The following is a 16,844-nucleotide window of genomic DNA, read 5'->3' on the forward strand; positions in this document are numbered from 1 at the left end:
CTGAAGAGTACACACTAAAGGGAGAACAAACTCACCAAAGAGAACGGCATCGAGGACAGCTGACATCACAGCTGGGGGCGTGGTTTTCCAACAAGCCACGCCCCCACATATTGACTGTTGATGTCGGTAGCAGCGGTAGCTACCTCGACATAACACGATGCAAGCTGGTTAGAAATTGTCTAACTTTTACCAGCTCTGCAAAACATCACCATGTCACAGGACCTTAACATATTGTGGGAGCGAGGTTCAGAACGTGCAGTTGTTCTCCTTCAGCTGCAGCACCTGGGAACCAAAGTCTATGGAACCGGCCCTATGACACTTTATCCACATGACGTATCTTACGTTATATTCTTACACATTCAGAACAATTAACTGCTGCTTATTTTTCTACAAAGGGGATGAGATGTCTTTGATCTCTAACTGACAGCTTTCTATTTACACTTAGAGTTTACATGTTCTGTCATTAAAACAGTTTTGTTCAGGCGATTGTTTGTGTGAACTGATTAATGATCATGTAGGTGTTTTTTTGTCTTTAGATTTATTTTGCTGACTTGTTTTTTGGGAATTATAAACTAGAACATGAATAAATTACCTTGTTGAGAATGTCAGCAAACTATACAAGGAAACATTGTCATGTGGAAAACACACACACACACACACACACACACACACACACACAGACACACACATGTGCTTGCTTCAGTTGTTTGGATTGAAGCTGCAAGGTTATACCAACAAGCTAGTCACCTGCCAGGTTACAACTCACATGTTCACGAACAACCCTCCTTTTCCCCCATTCCCTCAATAAACTCTCTCTCATTTTTTCCCCCTGTTTCCCTCTCTTACTCTCACACATGCACATAAACACACTCTCAGTTGTGAGATTCTGTACTGTGTTAACTAAAGGCCGAATTAAAGTCGGGTTGTTCGCCAATTTTTCTAACTATACGACAAAGCGACTTAAGCCTCACGCAGCCCGCAAGGCTTGTGATTGGTCGGCTTACTACATCCCGTCCGGAGTCTAGTTTCCGGTTTCATGCCCCACAATACGCGGAAATCAGGGAAGATTTAGAAGAATGAATATGGACCAAATAGATGAGCACTTGGCAGAAGAGATCCGAAAGTATGACCACTTGTGTAACCCGTCACTGACTGGCCGATTTGTCTGCCAGAAATAGGCTATGAGGAGCCGGAGTGGCGATCTAAATAAACGGTCGACGAAGAAGAAGACGTCTCTTCTTTGTGTGTTTTATTTTGGACAAACAACGTTACACCGCCTAGTGTTCTGGCGGTGAATTGCGTTGCAACACATGCAACACGTTAGAAAAGCATAAATCAAAACGAGTCCGTCGATGAAACTGCGTGGCCTTTCGCGGTTGCAGTCGCAGGACTATAATTCGGCCTTAAGTTGGAGGCAAAGTAGGAGGAAACCCGAACAACAGGAGTCTTACACAGAGGCATAGAGAGGAGCAATCTGTCTGAAAAGCCCAAACACATGAGAAACAAACAACACTGTTGTTAAAAGAAGTAAGATTTTAATGAAAAGAATTTGGAGAAGCCAAAACAGGAGAAAAATCCACAGGAACTTGGTGACATAAGCTGATGTTTGAAGGAAGAAACAATATATTCTTCCAGGGCTGGGTCTGCCATTTCCAATTCCAAAAGCACACTTGAAGCACTGGTCCACTTTTTGCTGATTTTTTGGAAAATGACTTTGTCCAGGCGTTGCATCATTCTTGGGGTGATCTCAAAATCTTCATCCTGGATTTTGACCCATATGTTCTCGAACAGACGCTCGATGAGGGCGTTTGGGGATCTGAGCGTGTCCAACACCTTTGCTTTTCTAAAGATCCTCGAAACCAGCTTCATAACAATTACCCTGATGGATACTTTTCTTCCGTCCTCTGTTGACTCTTGCTCTTCGCTGAATTCTTCAGTGAATTCAGCAGGGGTCACCTCGCTTTCTGAGCCAGACCCTTGACTTTCATCCGAAGGCAGACTGGCCCCACCGATCGAGCCCTCTGACACAGCTTTTTCCAAAGTAAGTGTTATCACCCTGGAAGTGAGAGGTTCTGACTGTGTGTGAAGCCACCACCTCATTACTCCAAGGAAACACCACACCATGGCAAGGAGGTCAGCTGATATGATAGCAGGTGGCGGTAAAACCATTATGCTTAAGCGCTTTGGTCCTGAGGTGGTCTTGGGTCTCATCCTTTCAATGTGATTGCTGAGGATATTTTTCAGCTCATTGGTTAACACAAGGGTTTCACCACTGAGGATATCCTCAATCCATGGAGACCCATTCTGCCCCTGCTCTATCTCACCAACTACTGTTGGAAGCAGAGCGTCAATTTCATTCATGACAGACTGAATTGACTGCCTACTTAACACCTTGTCGAAGGCAGGGTTGTCAGGGCTGTCAAAGTACTTGATATTAAGTCTCTCCACAAGATGACCAATGGACGCTTGGGCAAACTGCTTTGCAGCGCATGTCTTAATCCTTCCACACACTTTCTTCAGAGAGGGTGAGCTTTGGGCTGCTTCTAGATCATCTTGGTTTTGCATCATGATTTCATCCACAATCACCTCAGCAACGTCATCTGCAACCTTCTTCATCTCCAGAGTGGAGCCAGATTCCAACTGCTCATAAGCAGAGTTTGAAATTTCATCTGAAGAAGATTTGGTGAACTGAGAGACCTCATCCTTGATGATCTCCTGGACAGTTTGGGATGTTTCAGACAAAAGACTTTCTCTGTCTTCTGAGATTGTCTTTGAAGATGAGGATGATGACTGACCGACCTTCTTTGTGCTCTTGCAAGGTGCACACTCACGTTTCAGGTTCCTCATGAGTCCTTTGATCATTTGGCCGGCCTGTTGAATCAGACATTGCAGTCTTTTTGGAGGTGTGATACGAGGAATGGTTTCCTTCCCACTGTCCACGCTCATGGAGAGGACAGAGTTGACACACTCTGCAATCTCTTTAGCGATCAACCTTGTCAACTTGTCTGAGCTGACCAGCTTAACCTCGTCTTGAACATCAAGAGCCTGAGCAAAAATCTGAGGAAGTGTGTTGCCCAAAGAGCAAATCACACCATTCAGAGACACAGGCCCAGCGGTGCTCACATGACCCTTTAGGGTGGATTGTGTCTGTAAATAGACAATTTCCAGCAGTTTCTCTCCCAGTAGAGTTATTGTGGCCACATCAGGTTGGCCCGCTTTCAAAAGATTCCATTGATCTGATGTCATGCCTTCGAAATAGGACGTTACAATGGTCAAAATGCTGTCGATGTCCATATTGTTGTTTCTGATATTGTTTTCCAATACTTCTGTAATTGGCTTGGCGTTTAAATATCAGGTTGAATATCCTTGTATGTCCAGGGTAGGGATAGTAAGTGATAGTAAGTGCTCTCTCGGTTTGCCGTAGACTACATCGAGCATTCACCTATCAACTAGAGGAAAAACAAAAAACAAAGAGATAACACACCTATGAGAACACGCACTAAAGAGTACACACGAAAGGGCGAACACACTCACCAAAGAGAGCATGCACTAAAGAGTACACACTAAAGGGAGAACACACTCACCAAAGAGAAAGGCATCGAGGACAGCTGACATCACAGCTGGGGGCGTGGCTTTCCAACAAGCCACGCCCCCAAATATTGACTGTTGATGTCAGTAGCAGCGGTAGCTACCTCGACATAACACGATGCAAGCTGGTTAGAAATTGTCTGACTTTTACCAGCTCTGCAAAACATCACCATGTCACAGGACCTTAACATATTGTGGGAGCGAGGTTCAGAATGTGCAGTTGTTCTCCTTCAGCTTCAGCACCTGGGAACCAAAGTCTATGGAACCGGCCCTATGACACTTTATCCACATGACATATCTTACGTTATATTCTTACACATTCAGAACAATTAACTGCTGCTTATTTTTCTACAAAGGGGATGAGATGTCTTTGATCTCTAACTGACAGTTGTCTATTTACACTTAGAGTTTACATGTTCTGTCATTAAAACTGTTTTGTTCAGGCGATTGTTTGTGTGAAGTTATTAATGATCATGTAGGTGTTTTTTTTGTCCTTTCGATTATAAACTAGAACATAATTAAATTACCTTGTTGAGAGGTGGTCTTGGGTCTCATCCTTTAATGTGATTTCTGAGGATATTTTTCAGCTCATTGGTTAACTCGAGGGTTTCACCACTGAAAATATCCTCAATCCATTGAGGCCCATTCTGCTCCTCCTCACATTGTCCTCACGACTCCTCAGACTCCATCACGTCTCCTCACAGCTCCTCACAAACACCTCAGTGAACTTCACGTCTCCTCCGTCACCTCCATCACGTCGTAACACATCACTTCAAGTCGATTCACGTCATCTGTAATAAGTGTTTCTATTCTACAAATGTCACAGAAGGACAAAAATTTCATATTAGAAGAGCTGATATTTTAATATTCTGTGATTAGATAGATCACATATGTCACAGTCTGTTAGTCCAATATCCAAATAGTCAATTGGCTCCAACTGTTCCTCTGTAACTAATTTGACGTTTCTTGGTTCCTGCTTTCATATTTGAATCAGGTGTCAACATGGTAACAGTGTGTTCCCATCATCCGTCATGTGAGAGTATAACAGGGAGTAATTGACAGATGACCCACAAGGGCACCCCCCCCTCCCCTGCCAGCAGCTGGGGGGGTGGGGGGTTGGGGGCTCACTGTTTGTTTGTGAGTATTAAAGGTGTCACTGTCCAAAATGTCAATTATATAAGTTGACTTTAATTTCCTTTGGCTTTACAGTCCTCACAGACGCACAAAGCCGGCAGTGTCACACACACACACACACACACACACACACACGCACGGTCTGTCAGCTGAACCAATCTGACTGGAAAATAGTGACGACAGCAGTTTCCCTCTTTAAATATCAGTTAAAGACGCCAACAGTTTGTGGACACACAACTCTGTTTCTGTGAAGTTCACAATTTCTTCTTGCTTTTCTTAGTTGTTTGTTTCTCACGTAGAGAACTACATAAATGATTGTGTTTGTATTTAATTAAAAGGAAATGCCGATTTCAGTGTCGATTTTATAATAACGTGGATTCAAATTTGCAAATCAGTCATGCAGTTGCATTAGTATGCCTCACCATGCTATGACATACATGCCGTTGTATGTTTTTTATTGTGTGTCAGTATGCGTGCGTCTATAGTTGTGTGTGTGTATGTGTAGCCCCCTTTTCCCCAGTGAAAGCACTCCAGTTCGCATCTCCTGGGAAACCACTCTTTTCTCATGGCTGCCAGGCCTCCAGGGCAGTGCTTTACATACCGCAACCCCCCCCCCCCCCCCCACACACACATACACACACCACCACCACCACCACCACAACTGCCTTGTTTACCGCAGTCACAACCCCTTTACCATTCACGTCTGCACAGCCATCTCTTTGTTACTCCTCTTCTATCAGTTTTTCTCTTCCTCTTTCTATCCCTCCGTCTCCCCTCCATCTCCTCTGAGCTCCACTGGAGTCTGACCTGATCCCAGAAGCTCTCTGTTCAATATCAGACCAGTAACCCACCGATGTGAGTTGAGTTCTGGGTTTATTAGGACTTACACTATCTATCTACCAGACACCGTGCAAGATGTGTGATTCTACAAGACAAATTAAAGGAAACACAAAAACCAAAAATCCCGTTTTGGTCCCATCTGGTTGAGGAACAGATCTCAGGCTCCAGATCTTTCCTCCCCTCTCATTCTGTTCTCTCTCCTGCTCCCCTCCTCCCTTTCTGCTCTTCCTCCCTCTATTCTCCCCCCTCCATCTTTCTGAGTTGATTCTGCGTGACTGGGAAACCATTGTGCTCTGCCCCTGAAACACATTGCATACAGGCATCCATGCAGAATACACACACACACACACACAGACACACACAGAGGAATGTTTATGGAAGGTTCCTCTCAGTTTGTTTGAGTCTCATCAGAAATAATCAAGCTGTGGTTTTATTAATGAGCTGAATGTTAAATCCTCGTGGCAATACACACTTTTCCCCACACATTATAATTTGAATATACCTTCTGGTTCTTCTTGTAGGACAATGGCTGCCAACATGCGTATCCTCATCAAGGGAGGGAAGGTGGTGAATGATGATTTCACCCAGGAAGCAGACGTCTACATCGAGAATGGCATCATTCAGCAGGTAACCCACCCACTCTGTCTGACACGTTAGAATACAAACAGTACTGTCACATCTAATTCACCTCAGGCACACAACACACCAGTATGGATACCGACACATTTGCTTCCCCCCCCCCCCCCCCCCCATGTACCCCCAGCTGTTCCCGTGGACTCATTTCACAATAAAACAATACGAGGAGAACGAAGGACTCACTGACAGCAAACACTAAAATTAGCTCACGGGCTGCTGTCATGTGAAGAAGATGCATTTTAATCAAAGCTCTTTTAAAGTTCTGCTGAAACATGGAACTATTTTTATCACAAAAAACAGCGTTGATGTCAGAAGGTGCTCGAGTCCAACCTGTGAACAAACACAGATTTACTTTCTGTCATTGATTCAGGCTGTGGATTGATATTGCTTCTGAAATATTAATTAATTAATATTGTTGTTTGCTCTAATCTACCAGTAGTAATATATTTTAGGAGTTAATGGTACTTTTACTTTGCTTTTCTAGTTTAAATGATCACTCAAAACTCTTTTCACTACAAACCACATTCACCCATTCACACACATTCCTACAGCAGTACTACATGCCACTTTTTTGACAGCGGCTCTTCCAGCACCATGACAGTCCTGTTCAAATGCAAGGTAGAGGTGACTATACAGTGTGTAGCAGAGTTGTGTGATTTGAACGTTGTTGTCGTCTCCGGCAGGTTGGTAAGGAGCTGATGATCCCGGGCGGGGCCAAGGTGATCGATGCCTCTGGGAAGCTGGTGCTGCCGGGCGGCATAGACACCAGTGTGCACCTGGAGCAGACCTTCATGAACGCCAGCATCCAGGAGGACTTCTACAGTGGGACCAAGGTACACACACACACACAGACACACACTTTGCTGTGTTATGACTACAGGAGGTAAGCACAGGGTGACCTATTATCGAACGCATTTAGACCCCAGAGACAGCTGTAGGTCACAGACATACTTTCTTCCTCTGTCTCGTCTGTATTTAAATATTCGTCGATGACCACACACGTGTTCCCTGTGTGATGCAAACCCAAACAGCTGTCACACGTGTGCAGCGGAACGCAAAGACACACTCAGCTGTTCAGTCCTCATTCATACGGGGGGGGGGGGTTATGAGCTAATTTCCACTTGGATTGCTCTACATATTTTCCCAGTGATCAACCCGAGACCCAGAGGATTTAATAATTAGGAGATTTTAAAAATTCAAAAGAGAGGCAGCGTGTTAATTACCGCCCGCAGCATCGGGCGTGTTCAGGAAGATGTTGTGTGATGTTGTTGCTGTTGTTTTGTTGTCTTGCAAGTTGTCTAGTTCTCGAGGTTACAGGCTTTGCCCTGGATGTATGAAGTCGTGGCAGCTGTTGATCACAAGGAGGAAGCGACTATGAAGCTATTACCCTAACACCTTACCTTAATTAAACTTCAGGGCTGTATTAACAGAGTTGAATAGTGTGGTAGTATTGATATGGAGATTAATATTGATATGGAGCTCAAATGCTCCTGTGGATTGGACATAGATTTAGTTTTTGAAACGCCATCTTAAAACGGATCCAGTCTAAGAAGATCATCTGATTATCTATAGATCTAAATCACCCCCCGTGTATCTTTCATATTTTCAAACCAGCACCACCAGTCTGTGTGTGTGGGTGTGTGTTGAGGATTTAGCTGGTGAATAGAGTGAAGTGCCGGGACTCCCAGTGAAACCAGTCTAATGGAATGTCAGATGAAGTGCAGTGAGAGGAATTTGGGGCAGATTGAATTCTCCGTGTGCCAGCTTTACCCCGGCAACCCCCCCCCCCCCCCCCCATTTACCAACCACTATACCCACTAACCTCGCTGCCTTGGCAACTAACCCCCCCACTCTCTGTCCCAATGGTAACTGAGTAACCACGGCAACAGCTCATGTGCAATTGGGATGAACCCCAAAACTATTCCCCCCCCATCATTTTGTAACAGTCTGCTTCATCTCCTGCTCTCCCTCCCTCCCTCCCTCCCTCCTTCCTTCCTTCCTCCTCTCTTTCTCGCCCTGCTTGATCCCCTCCGGTCTCACCCCATGCTCCCCCCCACCTCCCCACCCCCCACCCCCCATGCCCCCCCCCCACCCCCAACTAGGACTCGCACTGATCTGCAGTAAGAGCTGAATTTGCATAAACGGGTCTAATGCTACATGCATTTGTTCATTTTCATATTAAAGTTCAGGGTCAAACTGTAAAAAATATCAAACCTCAATTGCATTTCTTTGTAATAACAGTTTGATAAGTGGACCCGCATCGTTTCATTGTGTTGTCGTTATCGCAGCAGTGTGTGTTTCCTCCTGCCAGACGCTGCAGACCTCTTCTGTCAAGTGAAGTATGAATGCTGCTGATAGAGGCTGATCCCAGAGCTGCTGTGGTAATCTGTCTGACACTGATAGCCTCTGCCCGACTCCAGCACACAGGGATTCTCTCATCCTCTAGCCGGGTCATGTCTCAGTCACTCTCTCCCCCTGTCACCCCGTCTCCCCCTTTCTCCCCCCCCCTGGATTATATGAATCAAACATTTAGCTGCATACTCACAAACTATAGTTGTAATAATGAAGTTATGATTATTTCCTTTAATTGTTTATACATAAATGAACCACTATCTACATATAATGACCTTAATGAATGTCTGTCATATATATGTGAGTTGTGTGTTTGCTTGTTGTGTTTTTACTCCCTCACATTGTCACGTTCACACCAACACACATCCAGACACACACACATTTCCACTGCCTCTCCTCCGTCTGTTTTGCTTTCTTGTCAGGGGATTATCTTCACAGTAGGGGTTGGGGGCCTTTATTAGAGCGGGGCATCCATGTTAAAACATCTAAATGAGATAATAAATACTTAAAATACAAAATAACTTTAAGATTAAAATGAAATTAAAGAATGTCTTTTGGGAGTTTTGAACATATGAACATTCAAAAATTATTACACAAGTATTGACATGGATGAACAGCAATGTCTCTAAATTCTGTTTGTTTATTCCAGCACAGTTTATTACATTCCATTATGTTGGTATAAAGTAGTGACTAAAGTTTGATCTTAGAATCAAAGGTGTCTTTAAAATCATCATCCTTACACGAACAATAAAATCCTTGATGTTTGAAAGGTGAAATTAATTGGTGAAATCATATTTATATGATATTTATCTGATAATTTGTGGTGATTTGATATTTTTGGGTGATTTGGACATCTTGACTAGAATCAGAAATAGATTCTGTGAGTTTGAACAAAAGTCACATTCTTGTGATTTGAGGGATTTTTGATAAAGAGAGGTTAGAATGGAGTAAAAATAAAATAAAGTGAATGATCTACTAACTTCATGGTGGAGATTATTATTCAACTCCTGTCAGACCTGCTGGTTATTCTGGTTTCTACACTGAGTTTTTTGGTGGTTTCATTCCGCTCAGCCAGACGTCTCAGTTCTGTCATTGAAAAGTCTAAAATTGGATGTTTACTCAATGACTGTCCTTCCACTAAAAGAGAACAGGAAGAAAGAGATTTCCACCAGCAGACATCTTCCTTGTTTCCCTCCACACGGATGAGAACTCCTCCCGCTCAGAGCCGATGATGACAGAGAGACAGTGATGAACACACTCCCTTCTCTCTCTCTCCTTTTCCCACTGAAACAATCCCTCTTTCTGAAGACGTGCACTGGCAGTAAATTTCAATCAAGGTTTTCAAGAGAACCAGTTTGAATCCCACAATCCTCTGCTGTGGTAACATGAAACCTAATAGGTTGTTGGACACTGCAGCTGTCACTCAAACACGCCAACGTCTGCCACCAGAGCTCTTCTCTGGTCATTTCCTGTCTCACACATGATTGTTGCCGGTTTTCCCATCAGTCCTCTGTGCAATCTCCCTGTTGGTCTCTGGTGTGACAGGAGGAGGTGGTGGAGGGTGGAGGGCTGATCAGTTATCTGTTTTCATTTCTCCGTCATAGTTTAGTTTGCCTTAAATAAGTATTTAATGCTACAAGAACCAAGAGAAGTTTCCTTAGAGGGATTATTAAAGTCAGTCAACGTGTTTATGTGCTTAATATCATCTGAAGAGACGTGTGATCAGTCCATCAGTTTGTTTAAACAGTAACTACGAGACCGGACGATGATGCTGAGGAATCAGTTCATAGCTCACAACAGTCTTTGTTCTTTACAGTAGAATCATTGTTGTCCTTTCTCATCAATCTCTCTTTTTTCTCCCACTGCCTCCCATTGTATCTCTACCTCACTCTTCCCTTCCCTTCCTTCCTCCCCAACTCACCCCTTCCCTCCCCCTCACTCACCCCAGGCGGCCCTGATGGGTGGCACCACCATGGTGATGGGTCTGGTCCTGCCTGAGCAACACTGCTCCCTGTTGGACGCCTACGAGCACTGCAGGGCCCTGGCCGACGCCAAGGCGTGCTGTGACTACGCTCTGCATGTCGGCGTGACCTGGTGGGGCCCGAAGGTGAGATGCACAAGGGGGGGGGGGGGGGGGGGGGGGGGTTGAACCAATGATCAGCCTGGAAACACTTCTCTTTTATAAACAGTTAACCTCCTTTACTCCTTCTCTCCTTCGTCTTTTACAAAGCAGCCAAACCACTTTCATTTATGTGTGAAAGGTGCAGTGACCTAGATTAAACCTCACACGAAGTAGGTTAACACACATGCTCACTGGGCACATTACACAGATTCTATGAGTCAACGAGCCGACAGCCTCTGGCTCTGTGTCGGTGCGATATCATCTGCTGACTCTGAGAATGTGCTGCATCTCAGCGTCTGCAGGCAAATGATTTATGATCATTTTCTTCTTTTTTAATCAATCGTTAAAGAAGCAAGGGCACATACTATATTGTTTCATGGCTGATATTAATACATTTCATTTTTTTTATTTCATTTATTGATAAGAGAAGAGTCTGTTTACTTTTATAATTCCAAATAAATTATCTTCTGTACAAAATTAAAGGAATATACACGAGCAAAGTTATTATTGTTTTAACATATTACCTGGTAGAGTTCAAATATCTCCTCTTTGCATTTTGAGTTCATTTAACATATTTTTCCTTTGCTGCAAATTCCTCTGCAAGTCTGTGATAATCACCAAAGTCTCTGTGATCTCATCCTGGCTGCTGTCCAAGCTCAGTTCATGCCCCATATAACAAACACACACAGGCATTCCCACAGCCTAATGCACATCCCTGTCTGCCTGTGAGGGGTTCCAACTGACCAACTTACAGCTGGGATTCAAACCTGCGACCTTCTGCCCTTGTGATCAGGTGCGCAACGAGATGGAGACCCTGGTGAGGGAGCACGGGGTGAACTCCTTCCAGATGTTCATGGCCTACAAGGACATGATGATGCTGCGGGACTCCGAGCTCTACCAGACGCTCCAGACCTGTAAGGACATCGGGGCCGTGGCACGCGTCCACGCCGAGAACGGAGAGCTGGTGGCAGAGGTGCACAACACACACACACACACGCACACACACACACACTACAACCTCCATCCTCCACACAAAGTGAAAGTAGTGTGTATTTTAAATTGAAAGCATGCTGAAGTGTGTGTGTGTCTTGTCAGGGGGCCAAAGAGGCTCTGGATCTGGGCATCAGTGGACCAGAGGGAATCGAGATCAGTCGACCAGAAGAGGTACATTTACAACATATATATTAATTCTACTCAATTTAGACCTTACCCGGCTCTCATCCTGATTTTTTAAAATATTGATAAAAACAATAAATTGAATGAATTTGAGGTTGTTGTGTCCATATCAATCAAAATTTGAAAGAGAAGCCTTATTTTGACAAAACACATGTACAAAGAGTGTTTGTTAAATGTCTCATTGTGTGGTTGTGTGTCTTCTAACAACAGTTGGAGTCTGAGGCGACTCACAGAGCCGTCACCATAGCCAACAGGGTAAACATACACCGGACATTAGATCTTCACCTCCTTCTCATGTGTCTGTATGCCGGTGATAAATAAATGGATCCGATGTGATTGCAGGCTCGCTGCCCCATCTACCTGGTGAACGTGTCCAGTATGGCGGCTGGGGACATGATCAGTGCTGCTAAGATCCAAGGTGAGTCGCCCGCTCGGCCCTGAAGCTGGTGACGGTGATAAAGAGAGGTGGTAAACATCCCTCTCTTTTCTCTCTCTCTCTCTCCAGGTAAGGTTGTGCATGCAGAGACCACAGTGGCTCACGCGGTGCTGAATGGGATGCAGTATTACCACCAGGACTGGTCCCATGCCGCCGCCCACGTCATCGTGCCTCCGCTCCGCCTCGACCCCAACACACCCAACTACCTCATGGGCCTGTTGGGCAAGTACGTGCACGGCAGCTACACAAATACAGCGGCTCTACAACTGAAGGTGTTGTAAATAATTCATTCCCTTAACCCTAACCACGCGTCTCCTGTTTCCAGTGACACTCTGAGCGTCGTGGCGTCGGAGCATCGTCCATTCAGCACCAAGCAGAGAGCTCTGGGAAAAGAGGACTTCACCAAGATCCCTCATGGAGTGGCCGGGGTCCAGGACAGGATGAGTGTCATCTGGGAGAGAGGAGTGGTGAGTACACACCGACACACACCGACACATTCATCTGCAAACACAACTTTTATGATTCATTGTGTCAGGGACATTTCTGGGGATTTGGGTTGGATGTATTTTCTTCTGATATTTTTTGAATGCATCACTACCCGCAGGTCACAGGAAAGATGGATGAGAATCGTTTTGTGGCAGTGACGAGCTCCAACGCCGCCAAGATCTACAACCTGTACCCGCGCAAGGGCCGCATCATCGCCGGGGCAGACGCCGACGTGGTGGTCTGGGATCCAGATGCAACAAAGTACGCAGTTAAAGTTCAAACCTGAAGTCCACCTCCATTCTTCTGGTTCTCTGGTGTTAATGGCTCATGTGTCGGTGCAGGACCATCTCCGTGAGCACGCAGGTGCAGGGCGGAGACTTCAACCTGTACGAGGGGCTGCGCTGCCACGGCGTCCCTCTGGTCACCATCAGCCGCGGACGCCTGGTGTGTGAGAACGGGGCGTTCATGTGCGCAGCGGGATCCGGGAAGTTCTACCCGCAGCGCACTTTCCCCGACTACCTCTATAAAAAGATGGTGCAGAGAGAAAAGGTTTGTTTCGCTTCATTCATTCACATCAGTCACAAAAAGAGGTGGACGGTAAATATTTTATGTTACTGCGTTTGCTCAAGTGATGCAAGTGCTCCCAAAAAGTCAAACTGGGGTAACAAGGCTTCTGCTGCGCTGTCAGCTGACGGTGAAACTGCAGCAAACACACCCAGCCCATCAAACTGTCCAGCTCCACTGATTCAACAGTTCTATAAAGGTTTTAATGCTGCCCTCCAAACGCTGACTCTGTCCATCTGCTGCTGTCGTCTGCACAAAGCTCCATCACAGCCTCTTTGGTTCTGCTCTGTTCTGCACTAGATACTTTATACAGCTAACTGGTGGAGAAATACTCGATATGATCTCTGCATGTTCTTTTATCAGTTTCGTCACTTTAGAAAATCTATGATTTGTGTGAGAATCGGACAAAAACATCCCTGATCCTTTGACTATGTTGATCTACTGTATCTATATGTGATGATTCTTTGATTTAGACTCAGGGTTACAAAGGAGTCGACAGGGATCCATACTCTGGCGACGTGGCCATGGTGGCGAACACCATGAAGAAGGAGCTCGGTTTGGGACCAATCGATGGAGACTCATCCAAGCTGGTTCCCCGGGGGCACCAGGGCGTCCGAGACCTTCACGAGTCCTCCTTCAGCCTCTCTGGTAGGCGGCAACACAACTCACTTGTTGAATCATCATGTATTTTTGTTTGTTTTGACTGAAACTAAACTTTGTGTGTTTCTCTCAGGCTCCCAGGTGGACGACCACGTCCCCAAGAGGTCCTCCGCTCGGATCCTGGCCCCCCCCGGCGGGCGCTCCAGTGGGATCTGGTAAATGCCGGAGACGACCTCCAGCCGTCCGAGCCTCCTCCATGTTTTGTATATTTCTGAGCAACCAGGAAAACTGCACTGATTTTCAATCGCAGAATTTAAGTACTGACAAACTAACTGAAGATTTGCCAAAGTGACTCTTACAAATCTAATTAGTGTCTTAATTGGAGTGACTGATCGATTAATTACACGAGAGTGAAGGGCTACCTATGAATTTGAATGTTCTGCCAAATTCCAGCTGACCATGCTAACATCAATGAAGTCTGCTCATTATCACCCTGCTCGAATCCCACTGGAAAAAAAACTAAACCAACTGTGAAAGATCAAAACCAGTACAGTTTTTGATGGTTTGAACTGAAGTGATGTCCAACGCATTATTTAAAAAAATAGTAATAACTGGATTCAGTGACATATCTATTCTACCCCCGTCACACACACACAAGCGTACAGTTCACTGTAGACACCATAGCTTTAGACTCATGGCGATGTGTGTGTGTGTGTGTGTGGATTCTGTTTGTGATTAAAACCGCCCGCCGTGCTCGGCTTCCTGCCGCACCGTGGGTTTCCTCTAACAGTGTTTTTGTTTCCAATGGACGAACTGTGCCGTGTGGTGATGACATCCAACTGCTCTGTTCGGCCGTGTGATCTTACAGCTACACACGCAGCAAGAGCTGATCCACCCTTTATACCTCACTGCCTCTGACTGAACAACACATTCCCCACAGACATCCCAGCCTCACCTGTAACAAAGCAGGTTCTGTAGCCTCGGTGGAACAACACAACCTGTGGGAATCGAACTCCTTCAGCTCCGGTCCCACGACAGCTGCCGTTATGGAAACCTCGGCTTGTATCCTGGTATCTATATCGACCTCGCAGAGTGCTCTAGACCCTGAGGAGACGTCAGATCAGTTTGTTAAAGAAGGATGTTGAGCGTGTGAATTAAAGATCAGAGTGAGAACATAAACAGAGGAATCATGGCTGCTCGTTTAACCTTTACATTGTGACTGCTGCAAACCACCAGGGTCATGTTTATCAAGATGTGAGTAGAACTAAGTGATATCAAATATGCTCACACGGTTTTATGCAGTGAACTATTTGAAATCCAACATATTCTACGTTTGTGCATTAATCAGCTCATCTGCACAAAGAAATGTCCCAAAAATGATCTTAAGCATAGTCAGCCATCTTTTATATTTGTATTACTGTCAACAAATCCCATGTTGTCGTCGGTACTGGATCTGATCCGACTGTTTAAGAGATCGACTCAAAATAAATTACAATGTGTGTGGAAATGGTTGCAAAGACAAATGTTGTGTGATGTGTATTTTATTATATTTTACCTCCATGGCACGTAATGAGCAATATGAGGCTTTGACTGTACAGATGATTTGTTAATGGGACCAATTTATTCCTTGTTTTTTTAGTCTTTTCATTGGGATTTATTGACAGTAAGAAAAATCTAGAAAATATACAGACTTTTCTAGAAAAACTGGGGACAAAGAAAAAATATGATTCTTCAAATAGTCCACTCTGTAAAGCCTTTAATTTAGAATATACCCGTGATAACATTTGTTGTTCTATATAAGTGCAAATTACCAAGCACAAGAATAATCCTGAGATCCTGCATATGGAGCCCGACAGTGAACTTCCTCTGTTTTTGTAACGTGTGATTGTTGTAAGAGCAGCGTGTCTCCTCAGAGCAGAAAGATGGAGCTGCACAGGCTGAAGAAAACCACGAGTCTCATTCCTGCCTCACAGTATTATATTTATACATGATCACATATCCTTGCCTGTGTACTATCTATTTAGGGTGTTTGTTTTTGATCTTTTAGTTGAAAGAATAAATGTGCCAATGTGAATCACCCGTGCCACGCCGACACCCATGCATGAAGAGCACCGCGAGGAGGCGGAGGAGTCGAACGCCACAGGTTCACAACAACTGGTGCTGTTTTTTTTTACAATAACCTGCGACGGCTATACGTTATTTTATTGTTGGATGGTTTTGTTGTGTTAAAGGCACTGTGACTGGTCAGTGTGTGTTTGTAGACTGTTGTTGTGTTGGACAGTGAACCTGTTGAATCTGTACGTGGCTGCTTGTTTCTTACCACAAGAATAACAGCAAAGAATAAAGTGAAAACAAAACCTCCTCATGGCTCCTTGTTGTTGTTGTCAATCGGTCTAATGTATATGAAAATTTGCTGAATTTAGCAAATAAGAAAACAATTATTTAATTTAATTGACATCATTGATAAAGTACAAGATGATGTGATAAAGTAAAAAATGTAGAACCTTCAAAACAAAAATTAGTAAACAATAGAATAAAAGTGCAAAACGTGCAACTATGGAACCAAATTTCTATGTTAGTATAAAGAATAGACTGTAATCTGGAATAACAATAATTTTGATAATTAGTACCACACTACAATTTGAATATGGGACAAACACAAGGAATTTGAAAAACACTCTGTTGCTACTGTTGCTCATAATTATTTGCAAATATCCTTTATTACACATCACATATAAATCGAAGAAGTTTATCTTATAGAATTGAAAAGAACGTGATCTACATTTCTCACCAGGCTTCGGTATGGAAATACAATTAGCAGTAAAAGCAGATCATGTGACTACTATACAGTAATTAATATTATATTAATATACTTAATAACATTCATTATTTGTTGACTGTTTTTGGTTC

The 16,844-nt window shown here is 44.3% G+C and overlaps 1 protein-coding gene across 1 annotated transcript in view; it reads left to right on the forward strand.

Annotated features, from left to right (window-relative positions):
* The window catches only part of LOC133973811 (dihydropyrimidinase-related protein 5-like), a 28,911-nt gene extending 12,616 nt beyond the window's left edge, over positions 1-16,295 (forward strand). The window contains exons 2-14 of the mRNA XM_062411868.1: positions 6,084-6,189; positions 6,882-7,031; positions 10,499-10,657; positions 11,466-11,645; positions 11,768-11,836; positions 12,059-12,103; positions 12,191-12,266; positions 12,354-12,510; positions 12,610-12,751; positions 12,889-13,031; positions 13,112-13,319; positions 13,808-13,982; positions 14,068-16,295. Coding sequence (XP_062267852.1) covers positions 6,088-6,189; positions 6,882-7,031; positions 10,499-10,657; positions 11,466-11,645; positions 11,768-11,836; positions 12,059-12,103; positions 12,191-12,266; positions 12,354-12,510; positions 12,610-12,751; positions 12,889-13,031; positions 13,112-13,319; positions 13,808-13,982; positions 14,068-14,153 — 1,692 coding nt within the window. The 5' untranslated portion in view covers positions 6,084-6,087 and the 3' untranslated portion in view covers positions 14,154-16,295. The remainder of the gene's footprint in view (positions 1-6,083; positions 6,190-6,881; positions 7,032-10,498; positions 10,658-11,465; positions 11,646-11,767; positions 11,837-12,058; positions 12,104-12,190; positions 12,267-12,353; positions 12,511-12,609; positions 12,752-12,888; positions 13,032-13,111; positions 13,320-13,807; positions 13,983-14,067) is intronic.
* The last annotated feature ends 549 nt before the right edge of the window (positions 16,296-16,844 follow it).

The sequence above is a fragment of the Platichthys flesus genome, chromosome 18, assembly GCF_949316205.1.
Source record: "Platichthys flesus chromosome 18, fPlaFle2.1, whole genome shotgun sequence".
In the NCBI taxonomy this organism is placed as follows: domain Eukaryota; kingdom Metazoa; phylum Chordata; class Actinopteri; order Pleuronectiformes; family Pleuronectidae; genus Platichthys; species Platichthys flesus.